Consider the following 14,185-nt stretch of genomic DNA (forward strand, 5'->3'; position numbering starts at 1 on the left):
CAGTGGGGTCGCCCCAGGAACCCGATGCCCTTGGCCTCCGTTTCAGTGCCCAAGGCTGCATCCCACCCCTGGCCTTCTCATCAGCCTCGGCTCCCAGAGTGGACTGCGCTTCCCATCACGGTCCAGCGCAGCTCGGGTGAGCGGCACACAGTGGGAGCGTGACAGGCTTTCGGTTTTTAAGGACGGGTGAGACAGTCCGAGGTCTCCAGAGGGTTCTGTCCTTTGGTACCCGCCGCATTTCCCCTGCTCTGTGGCCGCGTGCGTCTGGGGGCCACCGCGCTGGGCGGGTCTGGAGATGAACTTCCCGTGGTGAACCCAGACTGAACCTGGGGTGACCGAGAGCTTGTTAGAGATCGTGATCAAATCAGGTCGGGAGAGGTTGGCCCTCCGCTCCGCCCTCCCTCTGTGCAGAGACGCCGAGTGGACACACGGTGCCAGCGGCCGGACTTCCGCGGACAGGCCGCCTGGTGTGGTGGGTGCCGCCCAGCCTCACAGCCTCTGCCGTCTGTCCAGGGCTCTGGGTGCCTGACGGCAGGGTCTCCCCGGCCCTCCCGCCTCCCCGCAGACCGTGCCAGCCCCGGTGCCATCCCCGGAGCCTTCCACCCGCTGCTCGGGATCAAGGTCGAGATGCACTCAGAGCTTTCCAGATTTTAAAAAGGGAAGGAACCTCAGTTAATCATCGCCTCGAGGCGGTTTTCCCTGCCATACTGACCAGACTTCTGTAACACGAACAATGGGTCAGACCTTGAAAGCATGTGACGTTCATGTTTGTTTCTGCCTTGGGGAATTTGGTGAGAGAGCATCACGAGGTCTCTAACTGTTCCCCAGCCTGGCTTTCCCCTTTCAACCAGGGATCCTCCTACAAGCACATCTGCCCTGGTGCCCGCCATGCAGGGACCGTGGGGGCGGTCGCGACAGGGTCCATGGCCCGGCACCCCTCCTGCCACTTGGTCTCATCCACGGGAAAAGTCGTGGCCATTGAACGCACCCGAGTCCAGCCTGCAGTGCCCGTGGACACCCTCCCAGAGGCTCACGGGTGGAAATAGGGTTATTCGACGTGGTGCGCCCAGGACGGCTCCCCGGAGTACACGAGGAGTGAGCTCTCGACCAGCTTTATGCCTGCGTCACCTGCAGGGGCTGCAAGGCTGTCCAGCCGTCCTGAAAGTGCCTGTGGACGGTGTTTCATGGTCCTAGACTTCCAGGTCCCGCACGTGGGAGGATCTCTCCCCGGGGCTGAGCTCCCACTGTCCGTGCTGGGTGCTCTGCCGGCTCGTCCCGACGGCGGGTTCTCTGACCTGTGCTTCCCACCACCGCGGTCCACGGGCAGAGCGCGTCCCCCCGTCCCACCGTAACGCTCTCCCCTCTGTCTTTGCAGGCCCCTAACCGTCAGCTCATGACCTACTGGCTGCAGGAGCTCCAGCAGAAGCGGTGGGAGTACTGCAGCAGTCTGGACATGGTGAAGGGGGACAGCAGGGCCTCCCCGACCCCCGGGGATTTCTCTAAGGGTCTCGTAGCCAGAGATAACCCAGGTAAGTCACGGGAGGGGGATTCGCGTCCGTTCCCCACGCACAGCCGTTGGCCGTGGCGGGGCGGCCTGATGTATGTTCCCACCCAAAGTAGTGACCATCCCTTTCCCACGGCGTTCCGTCGCTTCCGGGTGCTTCCTGAACGGAGTCCTACTCCAGCCTGAGGACGACTGTGGGGGTCGGCTGAGGCCACGCCTGGCTCCCCATGCAGTCGAGAGGCGAGGGTGACCCCTGTCCTGCCTGCGTGTGCCCACTGAGGTGACACCCCACCACGTGTTCACAGTCACTTGTACGCGCTTCGTCCTCAAAGCCTGTGCTCCGTTGTCTGCCCGGGCGAGACTGTATCGGTTCCATTTCAGTCTAGATTTGTGGCTTGTCCAGGACGCTTGGTAACTCGCAGACGGTCTCCGTGTGGAGATGAGGGGCTTCTTACTCCAGGATCGACAGTGACACGCCCTGACGTCCTCGTGACTGTGGAGCAGCACGTGCCTACTGACCGTCGGGCGGGGGCCGGGGCGGGCCGGGCGCAGGGCCCCTGGCTTCCTCCAGGGAGAGGGCAGGCCACGGAGGCCTGAAGAAGCCAGGCGTGGGGGGCACACATGCCAGAGTCCAAGGAAAGGGTGAGGTCTGCCCTTCCTGACGCCCACACGGCCCTCTGCTCCACGGAGCATGGTCTCCATCGAGTTCCCCGCAAGCCTGGGGACAGCTGCCCGCAGAGCCCCTCCCCTGCAGGCCCCTCGCCCGCGGGCCCCTGCTGCCCTGCTCCCCCCCCGAGTACTTGCCAGGTCCTGTGGCCTGACCCTGTGGTCAGTGACATGGTACTGAAGGCGCATCACGCCTGTCCCCACTCACGGTGACGTGGTGCTGGATGTGCGTCACGCCTGTCCCCACGCACAGTGACGCGGTGCTGGACGCGTGTCACGTCTGTCCCCACGTGGTCCCGTGAGGCTTTCAGCTCATTCTCGGGGACGTCCACACTGACGACACGGAGCCGAGGGGCCCTCAGTGCTCCGTCACGGTTCCGCTGCGGGTGTGAAAGCCCCTGTCCTAGGGGTTTGCACCAGAAGCAGCGTGTGACTTGGTCTCGACCTCGAGACTGACCGAGCGCATTCGTGACGCCCCCGGTCCCTCGGGGTTGGGGGCACCAGTCGGTCCCCTTCTTTTGTTCTTCAGCTGTAGGTATTTATAATCTCCATGCCCAGCGTGGGGCCTGGACTCACGACCTCAAGGGCCAGAGGTCCAGGCTGTAGCGCCCGAGCCAGCGCGCCACCCCGGCTTCTTTACTGGGAGCACGGGGTGCGTCTGGGAGACGCAGAGCTAGACTGAATGTGTTTAGAACTCTGATTTGTGTTAAAAATAATCTTCCCGCCCTCTGTCCTCACCGCCCCCTGGTTTGGGACATTCTCATTTTCACCCCATGCGGTCCCACCAGTGCCCGCAGCCCCTGACCTCGCTGTGGGGGAGGCTTGCGGGAATGACAGCTCCGGGGCTGGTGGCTGAGCGTCTTGGGAGGCCGCGGTCCACGAGCTGAACGTGCTTCACACCACCAGGTCGTTGGGAGGGGTGCTGAGCCCCACCGCACCGCGCCCAGCGTGTCTGTCTGAGCCTGTTTGCTCATTGGCAGGGACGGTCTGGCCGGTGTGGTGTGCATCTGGGCTCTAAGGACCGAGAAGTCACAGCCCGTGTCCTCGAGGACCGTGTGGCCGGGTGAGGGGCCTGAGCTGGTCGGACCACCGTGAGAGGCAGTGAGCCCGGGGCGGCCTCGGGATGCAGAAGGAGCAGCCGATTCGGGTGTCTGGCTTCGTGAGAGGCCAGCAAAGCTGCGTGGGTGGTCCGGGCCCGGACCCGGAGGGGCATCGCGGGTGAGCGAGAGCAGAGTGAGCGACGGGTCAGACGTGCCGAGTGCGGGGGACGGGACCGGTGGGCGGAACGGGGCTGGGGTCCCGCTCGAAGCCATGGTGGCCGCAGCCCTGGCAGGGGGCGGGGCCGGGGGTGCCGGAAGGGTTGGAGGGTTTGGAGGTGGGTCAGAAGGGAGGGAGGGAGGCCCAGGGCAGGGGCTGGAGCGGGAACGAGCCGTCCACGCCTCACACTGCCGCGACGGGCAGAGAGCAGACCGTTACCTGTGGAAGCGTCACTCGGAGGCGGCGCGGGTCGCCTTGGGGTCGTCGGTGGGCAGCCTGGCTCACAGGGCTGTGTCTGTCTCAGGAAGCGCTGTCCGTGGCTGGCCGAGCCGTTTCTGTTCGCGGGCCTCAGGGCGCAGCTCTCCGTGCCTGCTGCGGCGCTGCGGGGGGCGGACAGGAGGCGGCTCTGCGGGGGTCCCTGGCCTCCCCCTCCTCGCTGGCCAGTGCAGCGTGGCTGTCCCCAGCCTGGAGGGAGCGGGAGAGGCCGGGCTCTGAGCTGAGCCCATGGCCACGTCCCTACCAGCGTCTGTGAGGAAGGAAGGGCTGTGGGGAGCCCTGAGCAGCACGTCACCCACTGGCCTCCAGAACGTTCCTTCTCCAGAGTTCAGTGCTCTGTGTCTGGTGCCTGCAGCTGACGTTCGCAAGGCCGCACAGGAGGGGTGGCTTGGCTGTGTCCATCTCCTCCACTAGCCCGCAGCCCGGCCCCCGCGGGATCGCCGCGCTGCACACACGGACTCCGTGCGTCTGGGCACTGGGGTGGTGAAGACCTAGTTTCCACACAAAGGAGTACTTGGCAAGGACGAAAGGCAGCGATCAAAGCCCTTCCCAGCTGCTGGGCACGAGGCAGCCAGACCCGTAGGAGGCCGGCGCAGGAGGCTGAGGGCCCGGTTCCAGGAGCCGCACAGAGCTCCTTCTGTCGCGCTCACTTCCCATGTAGACTGATGGCGAACTGCTGCAGGGTGACTACACCTTGTCTCTTGAGGCTCTGGCAAGTCCGGGCCCACGGGCACACCAGCGCCCAGAGGCCTGGCTGAGCGTGGCGTGCTTCCCAAAGAAAACGACCGGTTTGAGGGGAGACCATGCACTTCCTTCTCGGGGCCGGCGGGGCCAGGAGCGGTCTGTGCCGGGTCTGCGGGTCAGAGGGAAGACCCCCGTGGGGCGGGATGCAGACCTGTCACCCCGTGAGCTGATCAGAGAGGCTTTTCCTCTCTGTGACCTGCTTGGAAGTGTCAGTCGCGGTGACTCGTGTGGTGCCCGAGAGGCAGCCGATCCCGGTGGGGAGAGCGCACAGGACGTGAGCACGTAGCCCATCTGTGAACAGATGCCGTCTGGCCTTACATCAGGCCGGGAAAGGGAGTGCGTGTGTAGGGGAATGGCTTCCAGTTGTGCCTGGAAGGGGCCTCCTTGGAGCCTGGTGATGGACAGAGGCGGCGGGGGGTGCGAGCAAGCTGGTCGGGGGTGCCGTGGGCGGGGGGGTGCGGACCAGCTGGGTTGGCGCTGGCGCCGAGGCTGGGGTCTGAGCAGATTGCAGAAGGTGGGGAGTGGCGCAGGCAGGAGAGGGAAGTCGTCTGCCAGGTGTGGTGCCACCTCCACTCTGGGGTCTCTCCAAGGGAGGCGACGGGATAGGCAGGTCAGAAGGGAGACACGTGGGCTTTCTGGAGAGGTACAGGGCCTCCCACCCTGGTCCCTCGTCACTCTGTCTTTTATTCGTCTGTGGTCCAGGTCCCCAGTGCGTGGGAGCCCCTGTTTTCTGCTGGTCACGAGGCTTATGCCCGGGGTGGAACCAGCCAGGCCGGATGCGTGGACCGGCCCACTGGGGGCCCAGGGAGCCCCTCCTTTTTGGCTCTGGAGGACGCACACTGCCCTCACTTAGATCTCTCTTCTGCCTCTGACCACAGCTCTGACCGCTGCTTCGCGATCTGGGTTAAAACTCACTCTGGTAAAGGGGAGAGAAGCATTTTCCTGTCCAGCCCGCGCTGTCCTCCAGCTCCCAGAGGGACCCCTCTTCTGCCGTGTTCTGTGCCGCCTGTGGGAGTGGGCTTCCGCCTTGTGTGGACGACCCGGCGTCCTGACTGCGACACAGCAGCAGTAAAGAGGGGGAGCCCTGCGGTCAGGATGCGTCCGAGTTGCCAGGTTTGCAGATGCTGGAAAGAGCAGAGAACAGAGGCCGGAAGCCTTCAGCGCGGCTCCCGCGACCAGAGCTGGGGGATCCGGTGGCTGCCGGCCGGACTCCAGGGAAACCCTGCCGTGACCTAGTTTACATCCCCCTCCCGGCGGCTCCCAAATGCTGGTGCGTGGACGCTGCGGGGGGAGGGCAAGCCTGACCCTGTCCTTAATTAAGGAAATCTCACACGCTCCTGCAAAAACCGAAGACAAGGCAAAATAACAGTCGTACCAAAACTGGGAAATTGCTTCTTTTTCACGTGGAATGATTACTTTCAGAGACGGTGTGTTCCGCCGGCATCGTCCCGGGCCTCCCGGCCCTTTTCTGCAGCCAGCCCCTGTGCTCCTTTGGCTCGTGCTCCTCCGGAAGTGTTTCCGGTGTGTGTGGGGGGAGAGGGTCCCAGGGCCTGGGGTTCTCTGGGCAGGAGGTGCTTTCCAGGAAGGTTGGGAGCCTGCGCCCCCGGCCATGCAGAAGGAGAGGCTGGCCTGGGTGCAGACAGGACCCTGGGCGCCACGTCTACGTCCTGGCCCAGCCTGTGGGTCTTCGCTGCGAGCTCTGGGAAGACCAGCCCTCGGCCTCCTGAGCTCAGCTGCTGCGGGGGTGCCCCTCGTGGACCACCGCCTGGTGCAGTCCCCTACCCTGGGCGGTGCGGTCAGGGCACCTGCCGTGCGGGGTTTGTCTCCTGAGGGCCAGGGGGCTGGACCTGGTTCACAGTGTTTGACCTCGTTTTGTGTGTACTGGAACCCTTCGCAGGTGAGACCTCGGGGGCTCCCGTCTGAAGGAGGAAAGAGAAGCTGCTGTGGTTGGAGGCATGGGCGGGGTCCCCCCTCTGCTCCCTCGAGGTCCCTGCGGCGCCTTCCATAACCCCAGGCTCCGGGTGCCGGGGCTCCCTGCTCCTGCATGACCTTCTGTTCTCTCGTGTGTCCTTCCCAGACGTGTTCTTGTTGGCCGTGCACCGCGCACGCCGTGCTCACCAGCGGTGGTGACTCGAACCGAGAATCGGGAAACCGTGCTGAGGCGTGACTCTGGCCTCCGTCACTGAGTCTTACAACCCACTGCCCGCCCCCTGTTCTTGTGTCCCCAGCGCCCCTCCTGCTTGTCCCTCTCAGGAGCCCGCTCTGGGGCTGCATCCGAGTCCTCCCGACGGATACACGGCCCCCACGGCCTCCCGCCCCGTGCTTTCCAACGGGTTCTCCGAGCCCTTCCCACGCTACCCGGTCGCTTAGTGTCGCGCCTGTGCGGCGGGCTCCCATGGTTGGGGTCGGTCTCCCTGCCAGCGCCCAGGGCCCTCTGTGGACACCCTCCTGAGCCGCTCAGATCCGGTTCCTCCCGCTAGAAGCCGCGTCTTCCTGGGTGTCCGTGCTCAGGCTGCTCCTGGTTTTGCCTCCGAGCAAGCGAGGGTCGCTGCTGCCGGAGCAGAGGCTCTTTGTGACGGGGAGGGGGACGGGGAGTGCAGGCTGTCCTCTGTCTACAAACATCCCTGCCCTCGGAGAGGGGAGGACACCACCACGGAGAACGCAGAGTATTTGCAGTTGGGGACGGTTTTCAAAACGTTAGAAGTTCTACTATAGGGAGTTTTATGCAAAGAGAGAATCTATAACATTGCCCCACATTTCCTGGGTGACTCCCAGAATTCCTGCTTCATGGGCCCTTCTGGGTTCCCTGGACACCCCGACCCACTTTCTGTTTTTTTCTTTTTTTTGATATTTTATTTATTTATTTGACAGAGAGAGATCACAAGCAGGCAGAGAGGCAGGCAGAGAGAGAGAGGGAAGCAGGCTCCCCGCTGAGCAGAGAGCCCGAAGTGGGGCTTGATCCCAGGACTCTGAGATCATGACCTGAGCTGAAGGCAGAGGCTTAACCCACTGAGCCACCCAGGTGCCCCCACTTTCTGGTATCTTGAAGCAAATCCTGCACACCAACTGTTTCAACCTTTAGTATTTCAAAAGCTCTACTGAGATTTGATCACCCCTTAGAGCCCATGTTCCTGTGACCTTTCTGAGCCACTGCTCTGGGACGTGCCAGCTTGCTTCCTCGGGTCGCCACCACCAGTATTAGCAAGTGTGTGCAGGACACTCCCCTCCGCCCGTTTTCTTAGAGGCGGTGTCCATGGGCCCTTTGCGTTACTGCGAAATGGTGGATCCCGGGAGTTGGCCCTCATCGGCTCAGGCGAGTGGACCTTGGTCACAGTGTCCTGCCGCTGTGCTCATCTCTGAGACCGCACAGGGGACCTGGTCCCTCCCAGCCCCGTCACAGACATGGAAGGGCCTTAGGTGACTGAAGCCACCATGGTTTCTGTCCCGTGGCCGATGGCGCACGGGTCCGTGTCTCACGTGGGACGGGGAGTTCCGCGTGGGAGGTTGGAGGCTGACCTCTGTTTGCCTGTCTTTCAGATGTCGTCTGCACACCTCCGGATGCTTCTGCAGAGAAAGCCAGAAACGTCCTCGCTGTGGAAGCCACCCCCGGAGAGCTGGTAGGAGAAGCAGCAGCTCACCAGCCGGCCCCCGGGCACCCAAATTCCATTAATTTCTCTTTCAAACAGTGGGGCACTGAGCTCAAGTGAGTCTTTGGAAAGCGGCGTCTGAAACTGAACGTGGGTTGTGTGTGATAACATGTCATGATTGTGAAAGTGCCGTGCGCCTGCCACTGGCCCGGTCCCCTCGGGCACGGGGGCATTTCCTCAGCGTGTGCAGAGGGTGGGCTGCACAGCTCACCCTGCGCCAGACGTGCTCACGCGGGGTTGGTTTTCGCTCGCTGGGCTCTGTGAACCGGGTCGCTCAGTTGACAGGCTGCAGAAACAGAAACCGGCCCGGAAGAGCTTGTCCGAGGTCAGGAGGCCCCTGGGCCGCTGAGTCGGCACGTCTTCCCCCGGGGGCCAGCCCCCTTCCTCCGCCCCGGGGCTGCTCCGGCCCGTGCTGCAGACATCTGCCCTCGGCGGGTGTGCGAGCGGGGGGTGGGGGTGCAAGGGCTGGTGTGTGTGTGTGTGTGTGTGTGTAAGACTTTGTTGAGATAGAATTCATGTACATGCCGTTCGCCCATTTAAAATGTGCAGTTCAGTGCTTTTTAGTACTTGTGGCAGAATGGCCATCAACTGCCACCAATTTTAGGACACTTTCATCCCGACCTGACCCCAACAGAAACCCTCATACCCGCTAGCAACCCCTTCCCGCTTCCCAGCCGCCCTCGGTGACCACCGATGGCCTCTATCTCCACGGGTCTGCTCGTCCTGTGCATCCCCTTGCGGACAGGTGCCCGGCTCCGTCCCCCAGCCCTGTGCTCTGGGCCCTGACCCTGCGCTGGCAGCTGCATGCGCCCCGGGGCTGGTCTGGCGGAGTGAGACTCTGTTCTGTGCGCAGAGCACACTGTGTGTCCGTCCTGCCGTGGACGGGCGTGCTGTGACTTCCACGTCGTGGCTGTCGGGAGTGGTGCGTCTGCCAGCGCTGGGACAGGGTCTGTGAGGACGTGTTTCCGTTTCTCCTGGGTCCATGCTCGGGGTGGCCCTACCGGGCTGGGCGGTAAGTCTGCACAACCTTCGGGGAGCTGCCTGCCATTCTGGACGCAGCGCATAAGGCATCCCCAGCAGCGCGTCTGGAGGTTCAGGGCCCCCCCCCCCACACCCTCCCTAGGGCTGGTGGTCACCCGTCTTCCGGCCCTCGCCATCCGCACTGGGGGGCGGGACTCTTGCGGTCGGGATTTGCGTTCCCCAGTGATTCCCGATCCTGAGCGATTTCTCGTGTGCGGACGGCCCTTTGTAGATCCTTGGGGAGGCTCTCCCTCAGATCCGTTGTCTTCTTAGTATCTTGGAGGTATTCACATGCTGACATGCGCGGAACTACCTTGTTCTTTAATTTTCTATTTTTATTCCTGGGGGGGGAGAGCGGGGCGCCGGCGGGGAGCAGCGGAGGGAGAGGGAGACCCTCAAGCAGACTCCACGCTCAGTGCAGAGTCTCACACGGGGCTTGGTCCCACAGCCCCGAGATCACGACTTGAGCCAAAGTCGAGTCGGATGCTTAACTGGCCGAGCCACCCAGACGCCCCCAATTTTTTCCCCAATACTCCCTTTTTTAGAGCGTTTCAGGGTTACGCTGAGTTGAGGCCGTGATGTAGAGTTTTCACGCATGCCTCTCCCCACACGTGTGTCCCCACGCCCGTGGTCACCGGAGCGCGTATGTTTTACCAAGGACGAGCCTGTGCTGACACGTCATACTGACCCAGAGTCTGTTGCGCACATCAGGGACACGCTTGCCGTCCCGCGGATCCGGACGCGGGTGTGCCGACGTGTGTCTATCACAGCACCACACGGAGGATTTTCTTGGCCCCAGAACCCCTCCGCGCTCTGCTCACTCGTCTCCCTCCCACCCCGGCCCCGCCGCGGCCCGATCTCAGCGGTTCGTTGTCTCCATGGGTTTGCTTTTTCCAGAAGGTCCGTTTTGTTGGAATCCTAGAACGCTGCCTTTTCCCATCGGTTTCTCCCACTTGGTGACATGCACTCGAGGTTCCTCCCTGTCTTCCCGGCACGAGACCTCGTCTGTCTTTCGTGCTGAATGGTCCATCGTGGAGATGTGAGGTCGTTAGTCCGGTCGCCCTCCAAAGGGCGTCCTCGGAGCTCCCAAGTTTGGCGGTTACAGGGCCGCCAGGGACGTCCGCGCGCGGGTTTCCGTGTGGCCGAAGTCCTCGACTCCCCGGGTAGATACCAAGGAGCACGGCTGCCAGGCGGCACGTGAGCGTGTGCTGCTATCGGACACTGCCCAGCTGTCTGGCAAAGCGCCCAGCGGGGTTGCATTCCCACCGCCCATGGGGGAGGGTCTTGGCGCCTGTTTCCTTGCCCGCACGTGGCTCCTGGGGTTCGGGTTCTGGCTGTTCTGCAAGGCGTGTGGCGGGGGTCACTGATGTCTTCATCCGCGTTTCCCTGAGGGCCTGTGACACGGAGCATCTTTCTTCTCTGGGGGGTGCCTGTTAAGGTCTTTGGACCACTTTTTTGTTCTTTTTAATTTCTTTCTTTAAATTCAATGAATTTACTTATAAATTAAGTTAATTTGCCTATATATTCAAATAATTTACAGTTAGAGTTTCAGAGGGGGAGGTCTGTGACTCCTCCATCCCGTGGACACCAGTCTTCGGCCGGCATGGTGACTGGGTTGGGTTCTCACTGAGTTGTAAGGGCTCTTTGTATATTTTGGATGATGGTCCTTTGTCAGGTGTGCCTTTTGCAAATGTTTGCTCCCAGTCTGTGGCTTGTCATCCAATTCTCTCGATACTGTCTTTCCAGAGCAGAACGTTTTAGTTGCCGTGAAGTCCCGTTGATCGTTATTTCTTCCATTAACTTTGTATTTGGTGTCGGATCTAAAAAGGCATCACAGCGCTCAAGACCGTCTAGGCCTTCTCCTGTGTGACCTTCTGGAGTTTCACAGTTTCGCGTTTTACATTTCGGTCTGTGACGCATTTGAGGGGGTCGTTGTGAAGAGTGGAAGGCCTGGGTCTCGACTCCGACTTGGCGTGTGCACGTCTGGCTGTTCTAGCGACATGTGCAGAGGAGGCTGCCTCTGCCCCTTTGTCTGGGCTCAGTGGACCGTGCTGACCGGGCTGTGTCTCTGAGCTCTCTCTTCCATCCCGTGCATGTATTAGCTCTTTCTCCGCCGTCATCCGGGCTCGAGGACGGTAGGTTTACACTGCCTTGAGGTCTGCACCGTCGCCCTCTGGCTTTGCTCTTCTCCGTCGACATTGTGTTGGCTGTCCGGGGTCTCCTGCCTCCCCGTGTACACTCTAGAATCGGTCTGTCGACATCCAGAGGACACTCAGCTGCGATTCCGACTGGGATGGCGTGGGATCTGGGATCCGTTTTGGAAGAACTGCTACCTGGACGACGTTAAGTCTTCCTACCCATGAACGCGGAGTGTCTGTGCATTACTTTGCTGTTCTTTGACTCCAGTCGGTTTCGTGGCATTCCTCACGTGGATCTCACACGTGCATGCACACACGCACACACGCACACACCCCGATACTCCCTGCTCAGGCGTGCTCAGGTAAGTCATACTGTTTTTATTTTTTTAGAAAAAAAATTTTTTAAAGATTTTATTTATTTATTTGAGAGGGAATGAGTGAGAGAGAGCATGAGAGGGGAGAAGGTCAGAGGGAGAAGCCGACTCCCCAAGGAGCTGGGAGCCTGATGTGGGACTCAGTCGTGGAAGTCCGGGGTCATGACCTGAGCCGAAGGCAGAGGCCCAACCCACGGAGCCATGCAGGCGCCCCGGTCATACTGTTTTTAATTTCAGGTTCCACCTGTTTGCTGTTGGTCTGTAGGAGAACGTAGGCTATGAACGTCGTATCCTACCACGTTGCTGTAACTGCTTATTAATTTGGGAGTTTTTGTTTATTCTTTCAGAGTTTTTATATAGATGACCATGTCGTCTTAAACAAAGACAGCTGTGTCTTTCTTCCTTATCTGTATACCTTTCATTTCTTTTTCTTGCCTTGTTACGTGAGCACGGGTTTCCGGCTCAGTGTTGGGCAGGAGCGGTAAGAGGAGACGTCCCTGCACTGGACCTCGTCTTGGTGGGACAGCTTTGAGTTTCTCACCATTAAGTAGGACGTTGGCTGTCGGGTTTCTGTAGATAGCCCTTATCACATGGACAAAGTTCCCTCTCTTCCTGGTTTAACGGGAGTTTTTATCATGCGCGGGAGCTGCGTTTTGTCACGCTTTTCCTGCATCTATTGGTATGAACCTATTACGTGATTTATTTTTAGTCCTTAGTTACGTTAATGAGTTTTCAAATGTTGCGCGAGTCTCGCATGGCTGGGATGAGTCTGCCCCGGTGTGGGCGTCCTTCTTTTTATATGTTGTTGGATTTGATTTGCTCTTGTTTCGTGGAGGATTTTCGTGTTCCTGACAGGCATTACCTGTGGTTTTCTTTGAATGTCTTTTTGTGGTTTTGGTATCCGCGGAGTCCTGGCCTCGCAGGGTGAGTTAGGAGGTAACCTCTCTGCTTCGTCCTCTGGCAGGGAGTGGACAGCACGGGGGTAATCTCTTCCTTAAATGGTGGGTACAGCTCACCCGCGGACCCATCTGGGCCTGGTGTCTCCCGTCGGAAGGCTGTTATTGAGTCCATATTTGTAACAGATACAGGACCACTCAGGTCGTTTTTTCCTTGTGTGAATTTTGGCAGATTGTGTCTTTCAAGAAGCTGGTCCATTTCATCTAAGTTATCACATTTGTGTTCTAGAATTTCTGTTTTTATGTTTCTGTGGGATCTGTAACCACGTCTCCCCGTGTTATATCTGATCTTGGTACTTTCTGTTTTCTCTCTCTTTTCCCAGCCTGATGAGAGGCTTATTGAACTGATGCATATTTTCAAAGGACCAGTTTTCAGTTCATTGATTTTTTTTTTCTCTTTCGTGTTGACAATTTCATTGGTTTCTCCTCTAATTATTATTTCTTTTCCTTCTTATTTTTGGATTTGGTTTGTCCTCTTAAAAAAAGTTTCTTGAGGTGGAAACATAGATTATTGATTTTAGGGGCACCCAGGTGGCTCAGTCATTAAATGTCTGCCTTCAGCTCAGGTCTTGATCGCAGGGTCCCGGGATCAAGCCCCGCATCGGGCTTTCTGCTCAGCGGGGAGCCTGCTTCCTCCTCTCCAGCTCCCCCTGCTTGTGTTCCCTCTTTTGCTGTCTCTCTCTGTCAAAAATAAACAAAATCTTTAAAAAAATATATTGCTTTCCGATCTTTCTTCCTTTCCACCCTGCGCACTCAGGGCTACACACGTCCCTCGGAGCACTGCTTTGGCTGTGTCCCACCACCATTGATAAATTGCATTCTCGCTTTCATTTAGTTTAAAACATTTTAAAATGTATCTTGAAATTTCTTCTTTGACCTGTGTGGGTTTTTTTTTTGTTTTTTGTTTTTTGTTTTTTTTAGAAGTGTGTTGTTTATTCATGTATTTCGGGATTTTTATTAATGTTTCTGTTACTGATTTCTAGTTCAGTCCCACTGTGGTCTGAAGACAGGCGTAGGGTTTCTGTTGTATGAAATTTGTTGGGCTGTGTTTTGTGGCTCAGAACGTGGTATCTTCCCCACGAACTCAAGAGGAGTGTGCAGGGCGCCTGGGTGGCTCAGTGGGTTAAGCCGCTGCCTTCGGCTCAGGTCATGATCTCAGGGTCCTGGGATCGAGTCCCGCATCGGGCTCTCTGCTCAGCGGGGAGCCTGCTTCCTCCTCTCTCTCTGCCTGCCTCTCAGCCTACTTGTGATCTCTCTCTGTCAAATAAATAAATAAAATCTTTAAAAAAAAAAAAAAAAAGAGGAGTGTGCATTCCGTCGTCGCACAGTCGGCTGCATGTCGGTGACATCCAGCTGGTGGATGGCCGTCGGCGTCAGCGAGGGCCGTACTGGTTTCCTGCCTGCTGGGTCCTCTCCTTTCTGGCTGAGGGTGTTGAAGGCTCAGACTACCGTAGTGGGTTCTCTGGGTCTGCGGTTTTACCAGCACTCTGCCGGTAGGGTGTGTGCACGGAGAGGCGCGTGTCCTTGGAGGGTTGACCTTTGTTCATTGTGAAATGCCTTCTTCATCCTTTCCGACTTCCTCACTTTGAAGTCCGCCTTAGGA

The 14,185-nt window shown here is 59.2% G+C and overlaps 1 protein-coding gene across 5 annotated transcripts in view; it reads left to right on the plus strand.

The window, feature by feature from the left end:
• TBC1D2B (TBC1 domain family member 2B) overlaps positions 1 to 14,185 on the plus strand; it is a 59,539-nt gene that overhangs the window by 12,968 nt on the left and 32,386 nt on the right. For all 5 annotated transcript variants that reach the window (XM_032341874.1, XM_032341876.1, XM_032341875.1 and 2 more), the window contains exons 2-3: positions 1,376 to 1,529; positions 7,985 to 8,150. In XM_032341874.1, coding sequence (XP_032197765.1) covers positions 1,376 to 1,529; positions 7,985 to 8,150 — 320 coding nt within the window. The remainder of the gene's footprint in view (positions 1 to 1,375; positions 1,530 to 7,984; positions 8,151 to 14,185) is intronic.

This window comes from Mustela erminea, chromosome 5 (assembly GCF_009829155.1).
Source record: "Mustela erminea isolate mMusErm1 chromosome 5, mMusErm1.Pri, whole genome shotgun sequence".
Classification (NCBI taxonomy): domain Eukaryota; kingdom Metazoa; phylum Chordata; class Mammalia; order Carnivora; family Mustelidae; genus Mustela; species Mustela erminea.